Source organism: Triticum aestivum, chromosome 6D (genome assembly GCF_018294505.1).
Source record: "Triticum aestivum cultivar Chinese Spring chromosome 6D, IWGSC CS RefSeq v2.1, whole genome shotgun sequence".
In the NCBI taxonomy this organism is placed as follows: Eukaryota; Viridiplantae; Streptophyta; class Magnoliopsida; order Poales; family Poaceae; genus Triticum; species Triticum aestivum.
The window spans coordinates 484,544,988-484,566,249 of NC_057811.1; the positions used below are offsets into that span (position 1 = coordinate 484,544,988).

General features: G+C 44.5%; 2 protein-coding genes across 2 annotated transcripts; both read right to left on the bottom strand.

The window, feature by feature from the left end:
* Positions 1–240: 240 nt before the first annotated feature.
* On the bottom strand, positions 241–4,004 carry LOC123142191 (receptor kinase-like protein Xa21). Its single transcript, XM_044561191.1, has 2 exons — positions 3,578–4,004; positions 241–3,211 (listed from the first exon to the last, which is right to left on the bottom strand). Exon 2 carries the CDS (start codon positions 3,204–3,206, stop codon positions 2,112–2,114), a length of 1,095 nt encoding a protein of 364 aa, XP_044417126.1. The 5' UTR covers positions 3,207–3,211; positions 3,578–4,004; the 3' UTR covers positions 241–2,111.
* A 3,698-nt stretch (positions 4,005–7,702) lies between these two features.
* LOC123142192 (LRR receptor-like serine/threonine-protein kinase EFR) lies at positions 7,703–20,839 on the bottom strand. The gene is made up of 2 exons (XM_044561192.1): positions 20,643–20,839; positions 7,703–9,280 (listed from the first exon to the last, which is right to left on the bottom strand). The coding sequence occupies exons 1-2, from the start codon at positions 20,713–20,715 to the stop codon at positions 8,184–8,186; spliced, it is 1,170 nt and encodes a 389-aa protein (XP_044417127.1). The 5' UTR covers positions 20,716–20,839; the 3' UTR covers positions 7,703–8,183.
* Positions 20,840–21,262: the final 423 nt, after the last annotated feature.

Here is a 21,262-nt window from a genome sequence, read left to right on the forward strand (position 1 = left end):
ATTCTAGTCCAATTCCAAAATCATTACATATTTGGAAGATTAAAGTACCTTTAAGAATCAAAATCTTCATGTGGCTTGTTCACAAGGAGGTGATTTAGACTAAGGATAACTTGGCAAAGCGAAGATGGGAGGGTAGTAAGCGATGTTGCTTTTGTGATCAGGATGAAACTATTAAAAACCTCTTTCTCGATTGTCCTCTTGCCAAACTTTTATGGCATACAGTTCATATAGCCTTTAATGTCAGCTCTCCAAATAGTATTAACACATTATTTGAGGAGCTATTTTACGGTATCTTGGTACTCCCAAAACATGTGCTGGAGTACCGAACAGATCTTGCCGTTCGTTGTGAAGGGTAACTTAGTTATTTTCCCACGGGTACTTCCGATATTCTCCCTGTGATCTCGCATGGATGCCAAATACAGCTCCCAAAAGAAAAACAAAAACTCCAGATTGAGTGCCAGAAAAAGCTCCCGTTCGTTCGGCCGGAAATCCCGATCGCTCGGTGCCTAGCAATGGAGTGGCCGCGCCACCTCAAACCTGATCCTTCGCTACCGCAAGCCGCCCTGCTGCGCCGCCCGTCGAGCCGCCACCGGCCAACCCCTGTACTGCGCCATGGTTGCGGAAACGAGTCCTCGATCAGCTTCACGGCATAGATCTTGTTCCGGCTCGTCCCAGACGCGGATGCTTTCCCGTTACTCACCTACGAAGGACGTGCATAGCCCGCCGGCATGGGCTCATCCCGGCATCTCCAGACGCTGCGTGCATATCAATATACTACGTTTTGCTTGTAATTGAAAAAAAAGACGCCAGAATACATGGGAGGTTATGAGGGGAACCACGAATATGAAATAATATTAGAATGTTATATATGATTACGGTTTTGCCCCTTAAATCAAGGTACTCCAGTACTTTTTAACTTAGTACTCCGTTGGATGAGTGATGGAGTACCAAGCAATACTGTCCACTGGATCAAGAGAAATGTACGGTCTATATTTATTTCGGGGTACTGTAAAAGATCTCTATTTGAGAGGTGGCTAAATGGAGTGGAACCAAACTATGCGGGACATATCCGGATAGGAGTATGCGCATTACTTTGGGCTATATGGAACTGCAGAAATGAAATAATTTTTAAAGTCAAACTCATATAAATATTTTGCAGGTTATCTACAGGGCCACTGCATGGTTCCATATGTGGTCATTACTCACTCTTGCGGAAGCCAGGGAGCATTTGGCTATTGGGTGTACCCGGTGAAAGATAGTAGCAAAGGGTACTTACAACCGGTTTGGATGTCAATCCAATAATAAGCAAGGTGTTTAGTCATCTCAACCTATTTTCACCGGTTGTTGTCAACTTTTATTTGCTCTTCTTCCTTTTTAGCTCCATGTGAGCTTGTATTGAACCGCGGACATTTTGGTACTTTTGCTTAATATATTATGGCTGCATGAATCAGTCTGATGTAGAGGCCGGGGATGACCCTCCTTTTCAAAAATAAAGTCAAAGCGTCTTCGGCTCGCTTCAGTGCTTATAGTTGTTGCTAGGTGGTCTACGAATCTGGATGTAGTTTTATTATTTCTTGTGTTCGTTGTATTACCATGATTGGAGATGGATAGATCAGAAGTTTCCCGCAAAATAATAAGAATTGCCATAAGTTTAGTATCGGAAAAAGTTAGCATGAAAAGATCAAGACGTGCCTAGCTTAGCTTGTAAACAATACAATGGAGTGGTTGGTAATCGGCCAGCATTGTTTATGTGACACTCCCCTTTTAATCTGTTTTGCTGATTGAGCACTGAGAGCCACGATCTCAGTGGATCGTTTATTGCCAAAGTGAATGTTCGGAAGGTCCCAACCCCGTGAATTACAATAATCAGGTAGTACAATGATAGGTCTGCTCTTGACGTCTTCTTGGTGAGCATAAAATAGGCCAAAGAATACGAGTGACATGCAACTAAGTATTGTAATGACGTAGTACAATAATCAGGTAGAACATACTGTGTTTCTTCTCTCCGAGAGATGGCCGGACATGCGGGCAGATCCAGTGTTCCTCCAAAAAAAAGTCCATGTTGCCTTCAAGTGAGACGGAACTGTTATTTTCAACAAATATACTCCGTGTCATGGCACACCACCTTGCAGGTTATTATCAGACAGATCCAGATGGGTGAGCTGCTTTAAGCCGCCAAGCTCTATTGGGATGAAGCCCCAAAAATTGTTTCGCTGAAGGATTAGGTATTCTAACTGTTCAAGATTACCAAAAGAACCTGGAACTTGACCAATGAAATTGTTGGAAGAAAAGTTTAACAGTCTTAGCCCTGAAATATTGCCTAGTGAAGCAGGGAGATGACCTTCAAAATTGTTATTGTCCAAACAGAGATGTTTAAGATCTGGGAAGGTGTCACCAAAGTTCGATGGCAGTGTTTTTCCAAGCATATTGGAATATAAGTATAAATATTGGAGAGAAGACTGATTGTATTTGTACAGGGTTTCTGGTATTCCACCTGATAGCATATTTCCAGCAAGGCCTAAATAAACAAGAGATGGGAAACTTCCCATCTCATCAGGAATGGTTCCCATGAACCTATTATCAGTAAGCACGATGTCTTCAAGCTGACTATTGTTTCTTAGGCTTGGTGGGATTGTTCCGGTGAGATTATTTGAGGAAAGCCATACTTTCCTTAGATTGGATAGGCGACCTATACCTAGGGGAATTTCACCCATTAGTAAGTTGGCAGATAGGTCTAGGCTCCTTAGCTTGGAGCAGTTTGTGAGAGTATCTGGAATGGTCCCTCGCAGTGAGTTCTTTCCCAAGTCAAGGTATTCCAGTCTGTGGAGACGGTTGAGAGGAGGTAACTCACCGGTGAAGCCATTTTTGGACAGGTCCAGTGTCCTAAGGAACGTTAGGTTGCCAAGGGAGGAGGATATCCGGCCAAACAACCCTCGTTGTCTGAGGTAGAGCTTAGTGACTCGCCCCGAGCTGCAGTGGACGCCCTCCCAACTGCAAAGAGGGAAGCTGGTGTGCCAAGATGTCAAGGCTTGTCTTGAGTCGTTGGTGATGGCCCGCTTGAAATCTAGCAGTGAGATCATGTCCGTGCTGTTATCATGGACTGTTGTCATTGATGAGCAGAGGATGCTCCCGACTCCGCAAGAAATGAGCAGCAACGGCAGTAGCATAAGCATGGTGGCGAGCCTTGCCGCTTGACTAATGGCCATGTCACCTGCAAAATAAAGTTTGAATGAAGAATAAAACATTGTGCGTACTATGTTTACTGCAAGTTTGGTCATTGCGTGCATCAATTGATACACAAGCATGCACCTTGCATATCTTGTTTTCAAAGAGAGAAAAAAAACTTATGAGTAGGTCATGAACAATACTACTAGGTTTTGTGAGCTTGCTCTCATGAACAACACTAATAGTTTTCATGATCCAATGGGGGGAAATATTAGAAGTAGAACCCATGTGAAAAATATTAGTTTTGCCTTTTGTGAGATTTTTGTTTTTGACAGTCAAGAAGATGTAAGAAGCAGTACTAAGTACTAACTACTAACTGAGTAAGTAATCAGGATTCAGGAGGAGGAGGCACCTTTGCCCAAGAGAGAGTGGCTAGGGCACCTTTGCTCGGCCGAATCACACGGAACGGCAGCCTCTCTTGCATGGTTTTGCCGCCGCCGGCCGGGCTCTGAGGTGTGTCAGCCGTGAAGCCTGTGAGTTGAGTTGGAGGTTGGAACGCTGGACGCTCAAATGGACGCTCAACTTGCTTTGCTTGCAGGTGTTTTAAAGAAAGAAACCACGCTCACAGTTACGTCCACACACCTGCAAGAATACTCTCACGCACGGCTCAGTCCTTCTCAGCTGGAATCAGACAGAGATGCTCTCCTTTGGCCCTTACTGCTTGTTAGAGTATGATTTGTAATCATCTCCTGCCTTATCTCTAGGAGAGACTTATTGTCCTTCAAGCCTTGTACTCTGTATAAATCGCCCGAAGGCTCAATACAACACCCATCATATTCTCTCAATCTCTCTTTATTCCCTTCTAACATGGTATCATCCTAGTCGGTCCAAACCCTAGCCGCCTCCCACTGCTTCCGCCCCGCGGCGCGCCCCTGGGGCGGTCGGCCTCCATGACGGCCGCCGGGGGCCGCGCCGCCCATACCTAGGGTTCTTCTACCGGTCGCGTTGACCGGTGCCCTAGAGAGTCTTTTTCTCAATCCTTTGATCCGGTTTTTTTTATCTCTCGCCGGTCGCTTTGATCGACGTTTCCTTTTTGGTTTTCAGATCTATGATCTTTCTTTGCTTATTCGTAATTCATTCAAATTATGACACCTCAGATGGTATTGTGCGTCTCGCATGGCATATAGGCGTATATTGTGTGCATAGTATCGCCGCCTGGAGCACATATTGCTTAATAGAGACAGCGATCGGCTTGCAATATTAACTCTACGCCCACATGCAGCTGGCAACAATATTATGTTAGAAGCCCACTTGCAGCCGGCCACTAGAAGACATTTTTACATGTCTAGCAGATTTTCTGGTATTTTGATTCCAATCAGATAAGGTTGAAAGATCAAGTGGAAGTTTCTAAATGCTTTTCTGGAGTAGAGTAGATCAAACATTATTGTCCCAACTCTCAAGAGAAAGAATAAAAGTGTTATTGTCCAGGCCATCCCCATCGTCGCACCGCGTCACATGGGCTTAATTTTGTCACCATTTGCAACATGTTTACTAGTACTATACAATGCAATGACGCATCTTGCTGACAACACGTACTATATCATATAGAAGTACTACTAGAGACAACAAGGTCGCTTGACTAATAAGCTGAAGCTGTGATATATAATTAGCATTTGGCAAGCTAGACAGCATTGTAAAACAACGCCTAGCTGTTAGACAGAGGAGTCCAGCTTTTTCAAAAAATCATGTTGAGGATGTTGAGGATGCAACGACACAATATTAAAAAATAGTTGAGATGTTGAGGATGCACATAGTTAAGAAGATAAAACAAAAAGGGTAAAAAACAAAAAGAGTCACGCAACTAACGACACACGACTAAACAACTACACCACCACCAATGTCCTGGACAATAGACGAACCACATGCAAGGTTCTCTGAAAGCAACGCCTCCAGAAAAGGAACACTGCCCAAGCACCGCTATAGCCCGATCCGGGTGTTGAATGCCGGATCTTGGGGTTTTACCGTGAAGAGCACGTCTAAGAAATCTATGCCTTCCAACAAAGTGCGGAGCGTAAACTCCGTCATTGAAGGATGCAACCAATGATTGTCAGACGGAGGAGTCCAGCTAATTGAAAGAATCTATTGCGTTGTGCAACCATAGTTGCGGACTATGTCAAGTCTTACTCTTGTGTCGAAGCATGCAATAATGGTAACAACATACATATAAAGAAGGAAGACTCCACGTTGCTCATATTTTAAAGAGTGAATTCCGATTTTTACCCCCTATTTGACATTTTTTACACAAATTACCCCATTTAGCGAAATTTCATCCGTTTGGCCCTATTTAGCAGAAGTTCTGCCACGATTTACCCTATTTAAAATTTTACGAGTGTTCTGACCGGCAAGGTCCCAATTGTCAGGTCCAGCCGGCATGCCACATCGACGAGTTTTTCTGCCTATTTTTCTCTCTGCTGAACAGTCCTCGCAGCTTCTCCCGATGGAGGTCCCTCACGTTGCAGGTAAAAAACCATTGATGTGGCATGCCACATGGACCTGACAATTCAGACCTGCTCATCAGAACACTCACAATATTTTAAATAGTGTAAATTGCGGCAGAACTATTGCTAAACGGCGCAAAACGGATGAAATCCCACCAAATGGGGTAATTAGTGTCAAAAATGTCAAAATAGGGGATAAAAACCGGAATTCATTCTTTTTCTAAAAGAGAGTTTCCTCCCCGAATTCATTTACCAGAATCTAGTGTTCGTTACAGGCCCGCTAAGTCCAACTGAGCGGAAGGAAAAGAGTAGAGACATCCCATGACCAAGAAGCCTCTCTCTAACGGGACGAAACACCAAAGCCTGCTGGTGTCCACCCACGCAATGTTCAAGGTTATGATCCGAGCCAGAGTATAGCGTGCAAGGTGGATGGGAATTAAGAAGAGATTTTTTTTTTCAAAATGGTGGAAAATTTCCACAACCTATAGATCAGATAATGACGAAACAGCAAGCGGAAGTTTCTTTGCGACTGCTACTATACTCAAGGACGTACTTGATTGCTATATTTATAAGCAAAGTCTTCCTTTCGAACAGACAATATTGTCCCACCGCTAAAGAAAGGGAGAAAAGAAAAGTGTAGCTGTCCAGGCCATCCCCATCTTACCGTACCGGGTAACACGGGCTTACCATTTGCAACATGTCTAAAAACAATATAATGATGTACACATCTCGCCAACAACCGATATCATATAAGATTGCTACGCTGGAGACAACAAGTTCGCTTTACTAAGCTATGATATATAACCGGCAATTGCTATCTAGCATTGCCAAACAAGAAGTACCTAGCTGTTAGATACAGGAGACCAGCTAATTCAAGGAAGGAATCCCCTGCTTTGGCTGCCATAGGTGTAGACTATGCCAAGTCTAACTCTTGCATACGATGCAAACAAGTAATGATAAACATGGAAAAAGATGCCAGACCTTGTTGTGTCTTTTGTAAAGCGAGTTTTCTCTCCGATTTCTTTTACCGGAAACCAACTTCCATTACAGACCCCACGACCCCACTAGTACAACTAATACGAATAGGAAAAGGAGCAGAGACGGGATGTCCCTTCAGCGAGGAGCCTATGTCTAAGGCAAGTCATAATGAAGAGTAAATTAGACTAGTGTCATACATATGATACCAGTTTATCGTTACCTTCATAGTGCAAAGTCCTTCCTCCCTTCCTAAATATAAGTCTTTGTAGAGATTCCACTATAGACCCATATGGGTCCATAGTGGAATCTCTACAAAGACTTATGTTTAGGAACGGAGGGAGTATCATAGATGGTCGCATTTATTAGCTTTTAAACTTAGTTTTTTTAAATGTTATGTGATGGTAACATAAATTGTCTTGGCGGCGCCACTGATTTTTGAATCATCTACACCAGTTTTGAGTGCCCACTTCCGCATCAAGAAAATCAGCAGCCGGAAAGTAAACCGCCTTTAGTATCCGTGAACTCGGTGATTCTTGATCTTGCAATATTCTCCATGCCCGCCTGGCTAGCAACGAGAGGTTGAAAAGCTCCATGTCACGAAAGCCTAGACCTCGTCTGTATTTCGGCATGGACATGGAATCCCAAGACACCAATGCGGTTTTCCGTTCACCCCCTTTGCTGCGCCACCAAAATTTCCGGATCATGGACGTAATACACTTGCACAGGCCCCTTGGTAGTTTGAACATTGACGTGGAATATGTAGAAATGGCTTGCACAATAGACTTGATTAGGACCTCTTTGCCCCTGCCTGGTAGCATCTTCTCCATCCATCCTTGTACACGCCTCCATATCCGTTCTTTGATATACGAGAAAGTTCCATTCTTCTCACGTCCAACATCCAATGGTAAACCGAGATATCTTTCATTCAATGACTCATTTGTTATCCCCGGTCTGGGCAGCCTTTGACAAAAAACAATAATGACTTTTGGGTTGCTTATAAATCCCCCCCCCCCCCCCCCCCCCCCCCGCTTGTTGGATTGCTTTGACTGTCCAAGTCATTATAATTTGTTGCCATAAGTTCATTATCAGAAAAAGTCAGCATGACAAAACCAAGACGCAGCCTAGCATAGCTTGTAAACAATACAATGGGAGTGGTTGGCAATCCGCCAGCATGGTTTATTTGAAACTGCCCTTTTAACATGTTTTGCTGATTGTTGAGCACTAAGAGCCACAGTCTCGCCGGATCATTTATTCCCAAAGTGAAGGTTTGGAAGGTCCCAACCCCATGAATTACACACAGCACCCCCAAAAAAAGAATGATAGGTTTGCTCCTGACATCTTGGGAGCATAAAATAGGCCACATAATATGAGTGACAAACCAAGTATTGTAATGAGTAGTCCAATAATCAGGTAGCTAGCACATACTGTGTTTCTTCTCTCCGAGAGATGGCGGGACATGGGAGCAGATCCAGTGTTCCTCCAAAAGATGTCTATGTTGCCTCCAAGTGAGACGGAACTGTTATTTTCAACAAACACTCCGTGTCATGGCACACCACCTTGCAGATTATTATCAGACAGATCCAGATGGGTGAGCTGCTTTAAGTCGCCAAGCTCTATTGGGATGAAGCCCCAAAAGTTGTTTCGCTGAAGGATTAGGTATTCTAACAGTGCAAGATAACCAAAAGAATCTGGAACTTGACCAATGAAATTGTTGGAAGACAAGTTTAACAGCCTTAGCCTTGAAATATTGCCTAGTGAAGCAGGGAGATGACCTTCAAAATTGTTATTGTCCAAACAGAGATGTTTAAGATCCGGGAAGGTGTCACCAAAGTTCGATGGCAGTGTTTTCCCAAGCATATTGGAATATAAGTATAAATATTGGAGAGAAGACTGATTGTATTTGTACAAGGTTTCTGGAATTCCACCCGATAGCATATTTCCAGCAAGGTCTAAATAAACAAGAGATGGGAAAATTCCCATCTCATCAGGAATGGTTCCCGTAAGCTTATTATCAGTAAGCACGATTTCTTCAAGCTGACTAATGTTTTTTAGGCTTGGTGGGATTTTTCCGGTGAGATTATTTGAGGAAAGCCATACTTCCCTTAGATCGGATAGGCGACCTATACCAAGGGGAATTTCACCCATTAGTAAGTTGGCAGATAGGTCTAGGATCCATAGCTTGGAGCAGTTTGTGAGAGTATCTGGAATGGTCCCTCGCAGTGAGTTGCTTCCCAAGTCAATGTATTCCAATCTGTTGAGACGGTTGAGAGGAGGTAACTCGCCGGTGAAGCCATTTTTGGACAGGTCCAGTGTCCTAAGAAACGTTAGGTTGCCAAGGGAGGGGAATATCCGGCCCAACAACCCTCGTCCATTGAGGTACAGCTTAGTGACTCGCCCCGAGCTGCAGTGGACGCCCTCCCAACTGCAAAGAGGGACGCTGGCGTGCCAAGATCTTAAGGCTTGTCTTGAGTTGTTAGTGATGTCCCGCTTGAAATCTAGCAGCGAGATCATGTCCATGATGTTACCATTGACGGTCGTCGAGGAGCAGCGGATGCTGCCGACTCCATAAGAAATCAGCAGCAGCGACAGTAACATAAAGATGGGGGCAAGCATTGCCACTTGACTAAGGGCTCCGTCACCTGCAAAGAGTGAATAAAGAATAAAACATTGTGCGTACTATGTTTACTGCAAGTTTGGTCATTGTGTGCATCAATCGATACACAAGCATGTAGCCATCTTGTTTTCAAAGAGAGAAAAAAAAACTTATGAGTAGGTCCAGTGGCGGAGCTAGGGAGCCATGGCTCCCCCCATGACCCAGGAAGTGTAGTATAATGCCCCTATTTTCCTTCAGATTTTAAGAAATTTTATGAAGATTACCATCATTTGGCCCCATTCGTCAATATTATCACACATTTGGCCCCCGTAATCGTTTTTTCCTGGCTCCGCCGCTGTGTACACTAGTAGAAAAAGAGGCTTCCATACGCCCCCATTAGTCCCCAAAACAATCGAACCGCGACAAAAGGAGTCTTTAGTCGCGGTTCGGGAGGAGAATCGCGACCAACTATCTGGGCCCAGCGCGCTCGGTCGACAGCTGGCGGACGGGAGGGGCTTTAGTCCCGGTTGGCCTGGCCAACCGGGACTAAAGGTCCCCGAAGGCCTTTAGTCGCGGTTGGCCTGGCCAACCGGGACTAAAGGCCCATCCAGCTAGCGAACGGGAGGGGCTTTAGTCCCGGTTGGCCTGGCCAACCGGGACTAAAGGTCCCCGAAGGCCTTTAGTCGCGGTTGGCCAGGCCAACCGGGACTAAAGGCCCATCCCTATATATAGGACTCAGCTCACTTCACTTCACTCAGCTCACTTCACAATTTTCAGAAGGGGGTGGTGGGTTTGCTTTTGGTTCCTCCTATGCACACAAGGTGTCCGATGAAATGCCCGAGAGCCTGAAACAAACATGATATGAAGTGTCCGAGCCACACTTGAGCTTTCTCATTTATTTTTCCTCCGCGATCGCGGTTAGCAACTTGAACCTTTCATGTGTCATTGATAAAATATGCATGTGTGTAGTTTATTGTTTAATTTGTATTATTTCTAGCTAGTTAGTTTAACAAATGCATGATGGTTAATTATATACTTTATATAATAATAATGCAGATGAATCGGCAATGGATGTACGGTCCCCGACTCTCCGGCGAGTTCACTACGGGTTTGAAAGATTTCCTCGTAGTGGCAAATGCGAACAAGCAGCAAGGTTTTATTATCTGTCCATGTGCTGTCTGTAAGAATCAGAAGGGTTACTCCTCCTCAAGAGACGTTCACATGCACCTGCTTCGGCACGGTTTCATGCGAAGCTATAATTGTTGGACCAAGCATGGAGAAAGAGGGGTTAGAATGGAAGAAGATGAAGAAGGGGATGATATCGATGACAACTATCATGATCATTTCGGTGATACTTTCATGGAGGATGATGCTGAAGGTGGGGAAGGGTTAGGTGAAGGTGAAGAAGAGGCACATGATGAGCCCGCTGATGATCTTGGTCGGACCATTGCTGATGCACGGAGACGCTGCGAAACTAACAAGGATAGGGAGAATTTGGATCGCATGTTAGAGGATCACAAAAACTCGTTGTATCCAGGATGCGATAATAGTCTGAAAAAGCTGGGCTGCACACTGGATTTGCTAAAATGGAAGGCACAGGAAGGTGTAGGTGACTCATCATTTGAAAATTTGCTGAAAATGTTGAAGAATATGTTTCCGAAGAATAACGAGTTGCCCGCCAGTACGTACGAAGCAAAGAAGGTTGTCTGCCCTCTAGGTTTAGAGGTTCTGAAGATACATGCATGCATTAACGACTGCATCCTCTACCGCGGTGAATACGAGAATTTGAATGAATGCCCTGTATGCACTGCATTGCGTTATAAGATCAGAGGCGATGACCCTGGTGACGATGTTGAGGGCGAGAAACCCAGGAAGAGGGTTCCCGCCAAGGTGATGTGGTATGCTCCTATAATACCACGGTTGAAACGTCTGTTCAGGAACAAAAAGCATGCCAAGTCGTTGCGATGGCACAAAGAGGACCGTAAGTCCGACGGGGAGTTGAGACACACCGCTGATGGAACGCAATGGAGAAAGATCGACAGAGTGTTCAAAGATTTTGCAGCTGACGCAAGGAACATAAGATTTGGTCTAAGTACTGATGGCATGAATCCTTTTGGCGAGCAGAGCTCCAGCCATAGCACCTGGCCCGTGACTCTATGCATCTACAACCTTCCTCCTTGGTTGTGCATGAAGCGGAAGTTCATTATGATGCCAGTGCTCATCCAAGGTCCAAAGCAACCCGGGAACGACATCGATGTGTACCTAAGGCCATTAGTTGATGAACTTTTACAGTTGTGGGCCAGACCTGGTGTACGTGTCTGGGATGAGCACAAAGGAGAGGAATTTGACCTACGAGCGTTGCTTTTTGTAACCATCAACGATTGGCCTGCTCTCAGTAACCTTTCGGGACAGACAAATAAGGGATACAATGCATGCACGCACTGCTTACATGAGACTGAAAGTGTACGTTTGGTTAATTGTAAGAAGAACGTGTACCTGGGTCATCGTCGATTTCTTCCCCGAAATCATAACGTAAGAAAGAAAGGCAAGCATTTCAACGGCAAGGCAGATCACCGGCCGAAGCCTGCGGAACGTACTGGTGCTGAGATATTTGATATGGTCAAGGATTTGAAAGTCATCTTTGGAAAGGGTCCTGGCGGACAATCAGTTCCGCGGGGAGTTGACGGGCACGCACCCATGTGGAAGAAGAAATCTATATTTTGGGAGCTAGAATATTGGAAAGTCCTAGATGTCCGCTCTGCAATCGACGTGATGCATGTTACGAAGAATATTTGCGTGAACCTGCTAAGCTTCTTGGGCGTGTATGGGAAGACAAATGATACAAAGGAAGCACGGCAGGACCAGCAACTTTTGAAAGACCCAGATGACCGGCATCCGGAATGGTTTCAAGGTCGTGCCAGCTACGCTCTTACCAAAGAAGAGAAGGTCATTTTTTTTGAATGCCTGAGCAGTATGAAGGTCCCGTCTGGCTTCTCGTCGAATATAAAGGGAATAATAAACATGGCGGAGAAAAAGTTCCAAAACCTGAAGTCTCACGACTGCCACGTGATTATGACGCAATTGCTTCCGATTGCTTTGAGGGGGCTCCTACCGGAAAATGTTCGAGTAGCCATTGTGAAGCTATGTGCATTCCTCAATGCAATCTCTCAGAAGGTAATCAATCCAGAAGATCTACCACGGTTACAGAACGATGTGGTCCAATGCCTTGTCAGTTTCGAGTTGGTGTTCCCACCATCCTTCTTCAATATTATGACGCACCTCCTACTCCACCTAGTCGAAGAGATTTCCATTCTCGGTCCTGTATTTCTACACAATATGTTCCCCTTTGAGAGGTTCATGGGAGTATTAAAGAAATATGTTCGTAACCGTGCTAGGCCAGAAGGCAGCATCGTCAAGGGCTATGGAAATGAGGAGGTAATTGAGTTCTGTATTGACTATGTTCCTGACCTTAAGCCGATTGGTATTCCTCAATCGCGGCACGAGGGGAGACTAAGTGGAAAAGGCAAGATCGGAAGGAAATCCACGATATGTATGGACGGTCATTCTATGACTGAAGCACACCACACAGTTCTGCAAAATTCCAGCTTGGTGGCTCCGTACTTCGAGCAACACAAGAATATTTTACGCTCGGACAACCCGGGGAAGCCTGAATCCTGGATTAGAAAGGCCCACATGGAGACTTTCGGCAGTTGGTTGCGAAAACATTTAATGAATGACAATGATGATGTTGGAGATCAGTTGTACATGTTGGCCAAGAAACCATCTTCGACTATAACGATTTTCCAAGGGTACGAGATAAATGGGAATACATTTTACACCATCGCCCAAGATAAAAAGAGCACCAACCAAAACAGTGGTGTCCGCTTTGATGCAGCAACCGAGAATGGGCGAAAGGTCACATATTATGGTTACATAGAGGAGATATGGGAACTTGACTATGGACCCTCCTTTAAGGTCCCTTTGTTCCGGTGCAAATGGTTCAAGCTAACAGGAGGTGGGGTAAAGGTGGACGAGCAATACGGAATGACAATGGTGGATTTCAACAATCTTGGTTACCTTGACGAACCATTCGTCCTTGCCAAAGATGTCGCTCAGGTTTTTTATTTGAAGGACATGAGTAGCAAACCGAGGAAACGGAAAGATAAGAAAACGATCAGTACATCATGCGATGATCCAAAGCGCCACATTGTTCTTTCAGGGAAAAGAAACATCGTGGGAGTGGAGGACAAGACAGACATGTCAGAAGATTATAATATGTTTGGTGAAATTCCGCCCTTCAAAGTGAACACTGACCCAAGCATTAAGTTAAATGATGAGGATGCTCCATGGATACGGCACAATCGTAAGCAAGCAGGGACACAAGGGAAGAATTGATGTGTAATAATTTATTGTACCAAACTTTGTTGAATGGATCATGTGAATTAAAACGTACGATGGCGAATCCGGATGATTTGTATTTGGTCAATGAACTGAATGATGTATCAAACCTTTTGTCAAACCTTCAAGGGATCGATGAACTGAATTTTTTGATATATTATTTGTATTTTTAAGATTTTAAAATGAATTAGTTTTATTTTTCTGATTTTTTTGATATATTATTTGTATTTTTAAGATTTTAAAATGAATTAGTTTTATTTTTCTGATTTTTTTGATATATAATTGCATTTTTAAGATTTTAAAATGAATTAGTTTTATTTTTCTGATTTTTTTGATATATAATTGTATTTTTAAGATTTTAAAATGAATTAGTTTTATTTTTCTGATTTTTTTGATATATAATTATATTTTTAAGATTTTAAAATGAATTAGTTTTATTTTTCTGATTTTTTTGATATATAATTGTATTTTTAAGATTTTAAAATGAATTAGTTTTATTTTTCTGATTTTTTTGATATATAATTGTATTTTTAAGATTTTAAAATGAATTAGTTTTATTTTTCTGTTTTTTTGATATATAATTGTATTTTTAAGATTTTAAAATGAATTAGTTTTATTTTATATGAAAAATGACCTTTAGTCGCGGTTCGTGACACGAACCGCGACTAAAGGCTCTTTCTGCGCGGGACCGAAAGCGGCGCCAAAACCCTTTAGTCCCGGTTGGGGAGGCGGACCGCGACTAAAGGTACCCTTTAGTCGCGGTTGGTGTCCCCAACCGGGACTAAAGGGTACCTTTAGTCGCGGTCCGCCTCCCCAACCGGGACTAAAGCTCTGTCTATATATATAGCACTTAGCAGTTTCCGCCACCTCCCATTCTCCTCTCGACGCCGAAGCCCTGCCCCGACGCCGATCGCCGCCCGCCGCCGCCAGGCTGCTGCCCCCGACGCCGATCGACGCCGACGCGCTGCCCCGACGCCGCCGCCCCTGCCCCAGTGAGCTCCGCCGCCCCCCACTTCCCCTGCCCTGCGCGCCGCCGCCCCTGCCCCAGTGAGCTCCGCCGCCGCCCTGCACTGCCCCTGCGCCTCGCCGCCGCCCCTGCCCTGCCTAGTGAGCTCCGTCGCCGCCCCCACCCTGCCCCTGCGCCTCGCCGCCTCCCCTGCCCCTGCCGCCGCCTGACGCGCTGCCCCTGCCCTGCCCGCCGCCCGCTGCCCCTGCCCCTGCCCTTCCCGCCGCCCGCCGCCGCCTGCCTGCCGTCCTCCGCCTCCCGCCGCCGCCTGCCGTCCTCCGCCTCCCGCCGCCGCCGCCAGAAACGAAGGAAAAAACAAAAGAAAAGAAAAACAGAGAAAACAAAGAAAAACAAAAGAAAAACAAAAGAAAAACAGAAGAAAACAAAGAAAAACAAAACAAAAGAAAAACAAAAGAAAACAGAAGAAAAACAAAGAAAACAAACAAAAAGAAAAGAAAAACAGAAGAAAACAAAGAAACAAAAGAAAAACAAAGAAAACAAAACAAAGAAAAACAAAAGAAAAACAAAGAAAACAAAAGAAAAACAGAAGAAAAACAAAGAAAACAAAAGAAAAACAGAAGAAAACAAAGAAAACAAAACAAAAACAAAAGAAAAACAGAAGAAAACAAAAGAAAAACAGAAGAAAAACAGAAGAAAAACAAAAGAAAAACAAAAGAAAAAAAAAAGAAAAACAGAAGAAAAACAAAGAAAACGAAACAAAGAAAAACAAAGAAAAACAAAAGAAAAACGAAGAAAACCAAACAAAACAAAGAAAAACAAAAGAAAACAAAGAAAACAAAAGAAAACAAAGAAAACAAAACAAAACAGAAGAAAAACAGAAGAAAAACAAAAGAAAAACAAAAGAAAACAAAAGAAAAACAGAAGAAAAACAAAGAAAACGAAACAAAGAAAAACAAAGAAAAACAAAAGAAAAACGAAGAAAACAAAACAAAAACAAAACGAAAAACAAAAGAAAACAAAGAAAAACAAAAGAAAAACAAAGAAAACAAACAAACAAAAAACAAAAGAAACAAACAAAACAAAACAAAACAAAAAGAAAAACAAAGAAAACAAACCAAAACAAAACAAAGAAAACAAAAACAAAGAAAATTAAAGAAAAACAAAGAAAACAAAACAAAACAAAAACAAAACAAAACAAAAGAAAAGGAAAAAACAAAATAAGAAAAGGAAAAAGAAAAGGAAAAGGAAGAAGAAAAGGAAGAAGAAAAGGAAAAAGAAAAGGAAAAACAAAATACTTGGCAGTGCTCAATAATCTTATTTTTTAATTCCTCCTCCTCTATGTCCCCTTAATCTTATTTTTTAATTTCTTTATACTTAAAGAATTTTTACTACATGCAGGAGTGACATATGGCGGACGATAGAGCCGAGCCGCTTAGGGATCCGGAGGCTGAACGTTATTTAATGGGCATCATCAACAACGAGATTCCTTATGTGCCGGGCTCAGAATATGAGCAAGAAGAGGATGTAGTCTCTTCTTTTCTGAACCTTGACGGTGACCAAGAAGGCGATAATCAAGAAGGTGAAGGAACGGACATTGTCGACGGAGGTCAACCGTCAACAAACGACGATCTCGAATTGCAAGTACCAACCACCTCCGGCGAGGTATATATATACATTGAGCCTCTCGTGATACAAACTTACTGAAATGTGAATACATATGTATTAACGCGCGCGACTCTCTTTCTTTTTTTAGCCCTCGGCCGGATCGAGTACGACAAAGCGTGGCAAATCCAAGGCGATGAAAACAGGAGAAACATATGCCATTGAGTTTGTCAGTGAAACCGGCAAGCCCCTACAGCACACCTCAAAGTTTATCAACCAATGCGGAGTCGTTGTTAGAGACAACGTCCCCATCACCGTCCAGGAATGGAAGGAGCCAAAGAAGGCACGTCTTGGTTTCAGTTTTGTCGACAAGAGAATGAAAAAGGATTGCTGGAGAAAGCTTATGGAACATTTCATTCTACCTCCGGAATACAACAAAGTCGATGAATTCGGTAACGAGGTTCCGGGTGGACGTGAGAGGAGGAGGCTAGTTAAAGAGTTCGCTCTTCAGAAGATGGGCGAAGCATTCCGGAACTTCAAGAAAAATTTAACCCGTGACTATGTCAACAAGGGCAAGACTCCGGATTTCAATGGACAACATGAGAAACTGAAAGATGATTGGCCAGAATTTGTGAGGCAAAAGCAATCGGAGCATTTCAAGGAAATATCGAAAAAAATAAGGATAATGCGAGTAAGAAAAAGTTCCATCATATTATGGGGCCAGGAGGATACCGCCTTTCGGAGCCTAGGTGGCAGAAGATGGAGGAGGACCTGAGGGTGCGAGGAATCCCTCTAGGTACAGAGGGATGGGACCCAAGGGCCAAAAGCTGGTGGTACGGGCATGGGGGATCGCTAGACCCGGAGACAGGGGTGTGTGTTCACCGGAAGAAAAAGTTTGCTCCCACCCAAGCCCTTATTGACGCAATGACCCAAGCTCAAGAGGGCTTGATCAAGTTCAACAGAGAGAAAGACGCACTGACAACAGCCCTCGGGAATGATGAACACGGAGGACGTGTACGAGGCAAAGGCAAAGTTCCGTGGAAAGTAGGGTTTTCCCAGGACAATGACCCGTACTGTTACAGAAGCCGTAAGAGAAAGACGGACCGGGATGCAGATCTTATGGCGAAGTTTGCATCGGAACTCCATGAGTTGAAGCAGACCGTGCATGAACTAGTAAAAGAAAAATCGGCTGCAGGGCCGCATGAAGATCATGAAGCGGATCGCGGAAGCCAGCAGCGGAGAAGCAGCGTGGCTTCCACGGATGCCCCGCCTGGTGCTAGTGCACCGATGATCGAGATTCGTGCACCGGAGCCTCACTACCCCGTGGATGATGTAAAGGAGATGAAAGAATGTGATCTGCATTATCCCGTGGGGAACGTTTCCACGAAGGTAGCTAGCGGCAGTGCTTTACCCTGTACACCTGGAGCACTCCACCACAACAACCCCATTGCATATGGCTATGCTCGTGTCACGGTGGAAGACATAGTCCAAGGGTTTGAGGACCTGGAGATTGACAAACCTACACCCGAAGGGGAGAGAAGACTTGGAGATGTCAAGCGCCAGATCATTCTATGGAAAAAGAAGTACATAGTGTTTCCAGGCGAGGCGCCAAGGCTAGCAAGTCCACCCCCCTCCGATGGTGGTGGTGGTGGTGGTGGCGGTGGTGGTGGTCGTGGTGGTTCACCTACACCTCCTTCACGCCATTCGACGCCGTCCCCCGATCCACAACCTCCGGCGGGTACGACGCCCCCCAATCCTCCTCCGGCGGGTACGACGCCCCCCAATCCACCTCCGGCGAAGAAGCAGAAGCAGGCGGACAGCAAGGAAACCCGCTCCTGGACTATTAACCCGGACCCTTATGTACCTAAGACCACAAGGGTACCGGAGCCATCACTGAAGCCTCTCCTCCCAAGGCCTTGGGAACTTAGTGAAGCTGAAACCAAATTGGCCGCGTCTGCTGATTATGAGAAATGGAAGGCGGATATGAAGGCGATAAAAGAGCCTGAGCCCAAGCAAGTATTCACTGAGAAGCAAAAGAAGTGGGCTAAGGATTTTTTGACGACACCGTCCCAAGCCGAGCTGAATGTGCCTGACGACTATGGACATGAACTTCGTAGGCAAGCAAAAATATTGAAGGAGGAGAAAGAAGAAAGTAAAAAAAGCGGGAAACAAGTTGACCAGCTCGGGATGCAGAAGAAACAATCGATCCCCCCGCTCATAGTGAAAGCCGGTCCGGAAGAGGACCCCGAGATCATAGCAGCTGCGGCAGCACTTGGATTGACTGTAGCGAGTGCCATGAAACAAGCGTCCGAGATGGGTTTGACTCTTCGTGCCTTCTTAGGCCTTGAGGATGCGCCAGTATGTGAGATAGCATTACAATATGTGCGGAATGGGCCTCTCGTCGAGCCTGCGCGGGAAAAGAGTCTACCACCACAAATGCGAAATCTGCTACGTTGGTACAAGCAATTCATAACATGGGCCGACAAAGAATATGTTTATGCGGATGTTACAGAGGAGCATCACACCAAACGGTACTCTGTACAAGTTCATATGAGTGAATTGTTCCAGCTGTTCAATCTGCGCGACCTCGACAAATCTATGCTGAGTTGCTACGTTCTGTAAGTGATTTATTTCTACCTCATCTCGTTCTTCATTGCCTGCACTATATATATATATAGTCCTAACTATATTGTTGCGTACGCTATTATGCAGATTGAAGATTTGGGAATGCAAAATAAGAAACATCCATGATGTTGGGTTCATTGACCCACATATCGTTAATGGACATGTGTTACAAAATCACCCCGAAGACGTGGAGAAAGACTTGTACAAGTTTCTTAGAAAGCATCAACTCAAAAGTCATATTCTATTTCCTTACCATTTTGGGTGAGTGTTTCTCTCTTGTGCCCATTCTCTTTTGTTTACTCCATGCATGGTATGTCTAATCGATGACTTATGTATGACTGTGCATGTAACGTGTCCGCAGGTTCCACTGGATTCTGCTAAATATTGAACTTCACACCTCCAGAGTTATAATCATGGACTCTATGGATTCGGATCCAAAGCGTTGGGCCGACATGAGAAAAATGCTGCAAAAGTAATTATTTTCAATCATTTGAGCTCTATATCGATCGGTCTCTTTCGTTCATTTCCTAATATCAAGTAACTAATAACTCCCTTGTTCATTTAATTTTCTTTGCCCTGTAGGGTTTGGAGACGGTTCTCAGAAGAAATTGTCGGTGAATTCAAACATGAGCTAGATTTTAGAAGGTTAGTTAATGTGGATAAGCAGCCACCGGGGACCAATCTATGTGGATACTATGTTTGTGAGAACATCCGGAGACACACCTCTGAGCGGAAGGCATCGGATAGCGTGCGGAAGGCGACGGATAACTTGCGGAGGAGGCTTAGTCCAGAAGCTCGCTTCCGACCAATTCAAGATGAATTAGCAGGATTTTTCATGAGGGAAGTCATCAATCCTAAAGGAGAACACTATACCGAGGACGAAGAAATTTATATGCATACCCGAGATTGAAACTTGTTCGAAGTTGTATATGGTCATCCATCCTAATTGTGTATGGAAACTTGTTCGAAGTTGTATATGGTCACCCGAGATTGAATATATATTATATATTTCCTCTTGAATTCTTCTTGTTTGAAATTTCATATGCATGTATATAGTAGCGTAGAATATGTGTACTGAAACTTCATCAAAATTAAAATAAAACACAAAATAAAATATAAAAAAATAAAACACTACAAATTAAAAAGAAACCAGGTTTAGGGGGGCTAAAACCCTAAACCTGCGGAGGAGGCCTTTAGTCCCGGTTAGCCACGAGAACCGGGACTAAAGGTCCTCCGCCCCGACGGACCCCTGGCGCCCACGTGGACGGGCCTTTAGTCCCGGTTAGCCACGAGAACCGGGACTAAAGCTTTTAGTCGCAGTTCGTAAGAGGCGCGACTAAAAGGGGGGTCTTTAGTCGCGCATATTTAGTCCCGGTTGCACAGCCGGGACTAAAGGCCTTTGCGAACCGGGACTAAAGGGCTTTTTTCTATCAGTGGTAGCTCATGAACAATACTGGTAGGTTTTGTGAGCTTGCTCTCATGAACAATACTAATAGGTTTCATGATCCGATGAGGGAAAATATTAGAAGTAGAACCCATGTGAAAAATATTAGTTTTGCCTTGCGAGATTTTTATGTTAGGCAGCAAACAAGATGGAAGAAGCAATAATTTTTTTCGACAAATGGTGGATTTTATTGGCTCAAAATGAAGCATCAAGAGGATATATAACACACTGAGCACACACCCGGCCTCTGGGTAACTAAGATGCACACAATCAACCGAACACACACACGAAAACACAGACACGCGCGGGGGGGGGGGGGGGGGGGGGGGGGGGGAAGAAGCAGTATTTGAGTGAGTAATCAGGAGGAGGCACCTTTGCCCAAGAGAGAGGCAGCTAGGGCACCTTTCCTCGGCCAGATCGCACGGAGCGGCAGCCTCTCTTGCATGGTTTTGTCGCCGCCGGCCGGGCTACGAGGTGTGTCAGCCGTGAAGCCGGTGAGTTGAGTTGGAAGTTGGAATGCTGAATGTTGGACGCTCAGCTTGCTTTGCTTGCACGGGTTTAAAAAGAGGGCTGCTATGCACACGATGATGCGCGGACGATGTGTGAACGACAGCGTATATCGGTCCGTCCATGCATATCAGTAAAGTGTAGCTGTCGTGCAGGCTGTGTCGTTCACACCTGCCAAAATATTCTCACGCACGGCACCTTATCAAAAGTCGAAAGGAGAATAGACCTCGCCACTTGGATTAGTGCTGACTTTATCACGCACTCACGGCACTTTATCACGCGCGGCAGCATGTAGAAAAAGAATTTCTTTATTTCTTTATTTTAGGATCAACAAACATGAGGAATGGTGACTTGATAATGCGAGCATGACTTGTCATCAAAGAAGACTTTTAGGAAGGCACCCCAACTTGTCTGCCGTGCTGTCTGACTCATGGCAAATTCTAGCCACTACAGCCTGCACGACAGCTACAGCCGCGTCGCGGCGG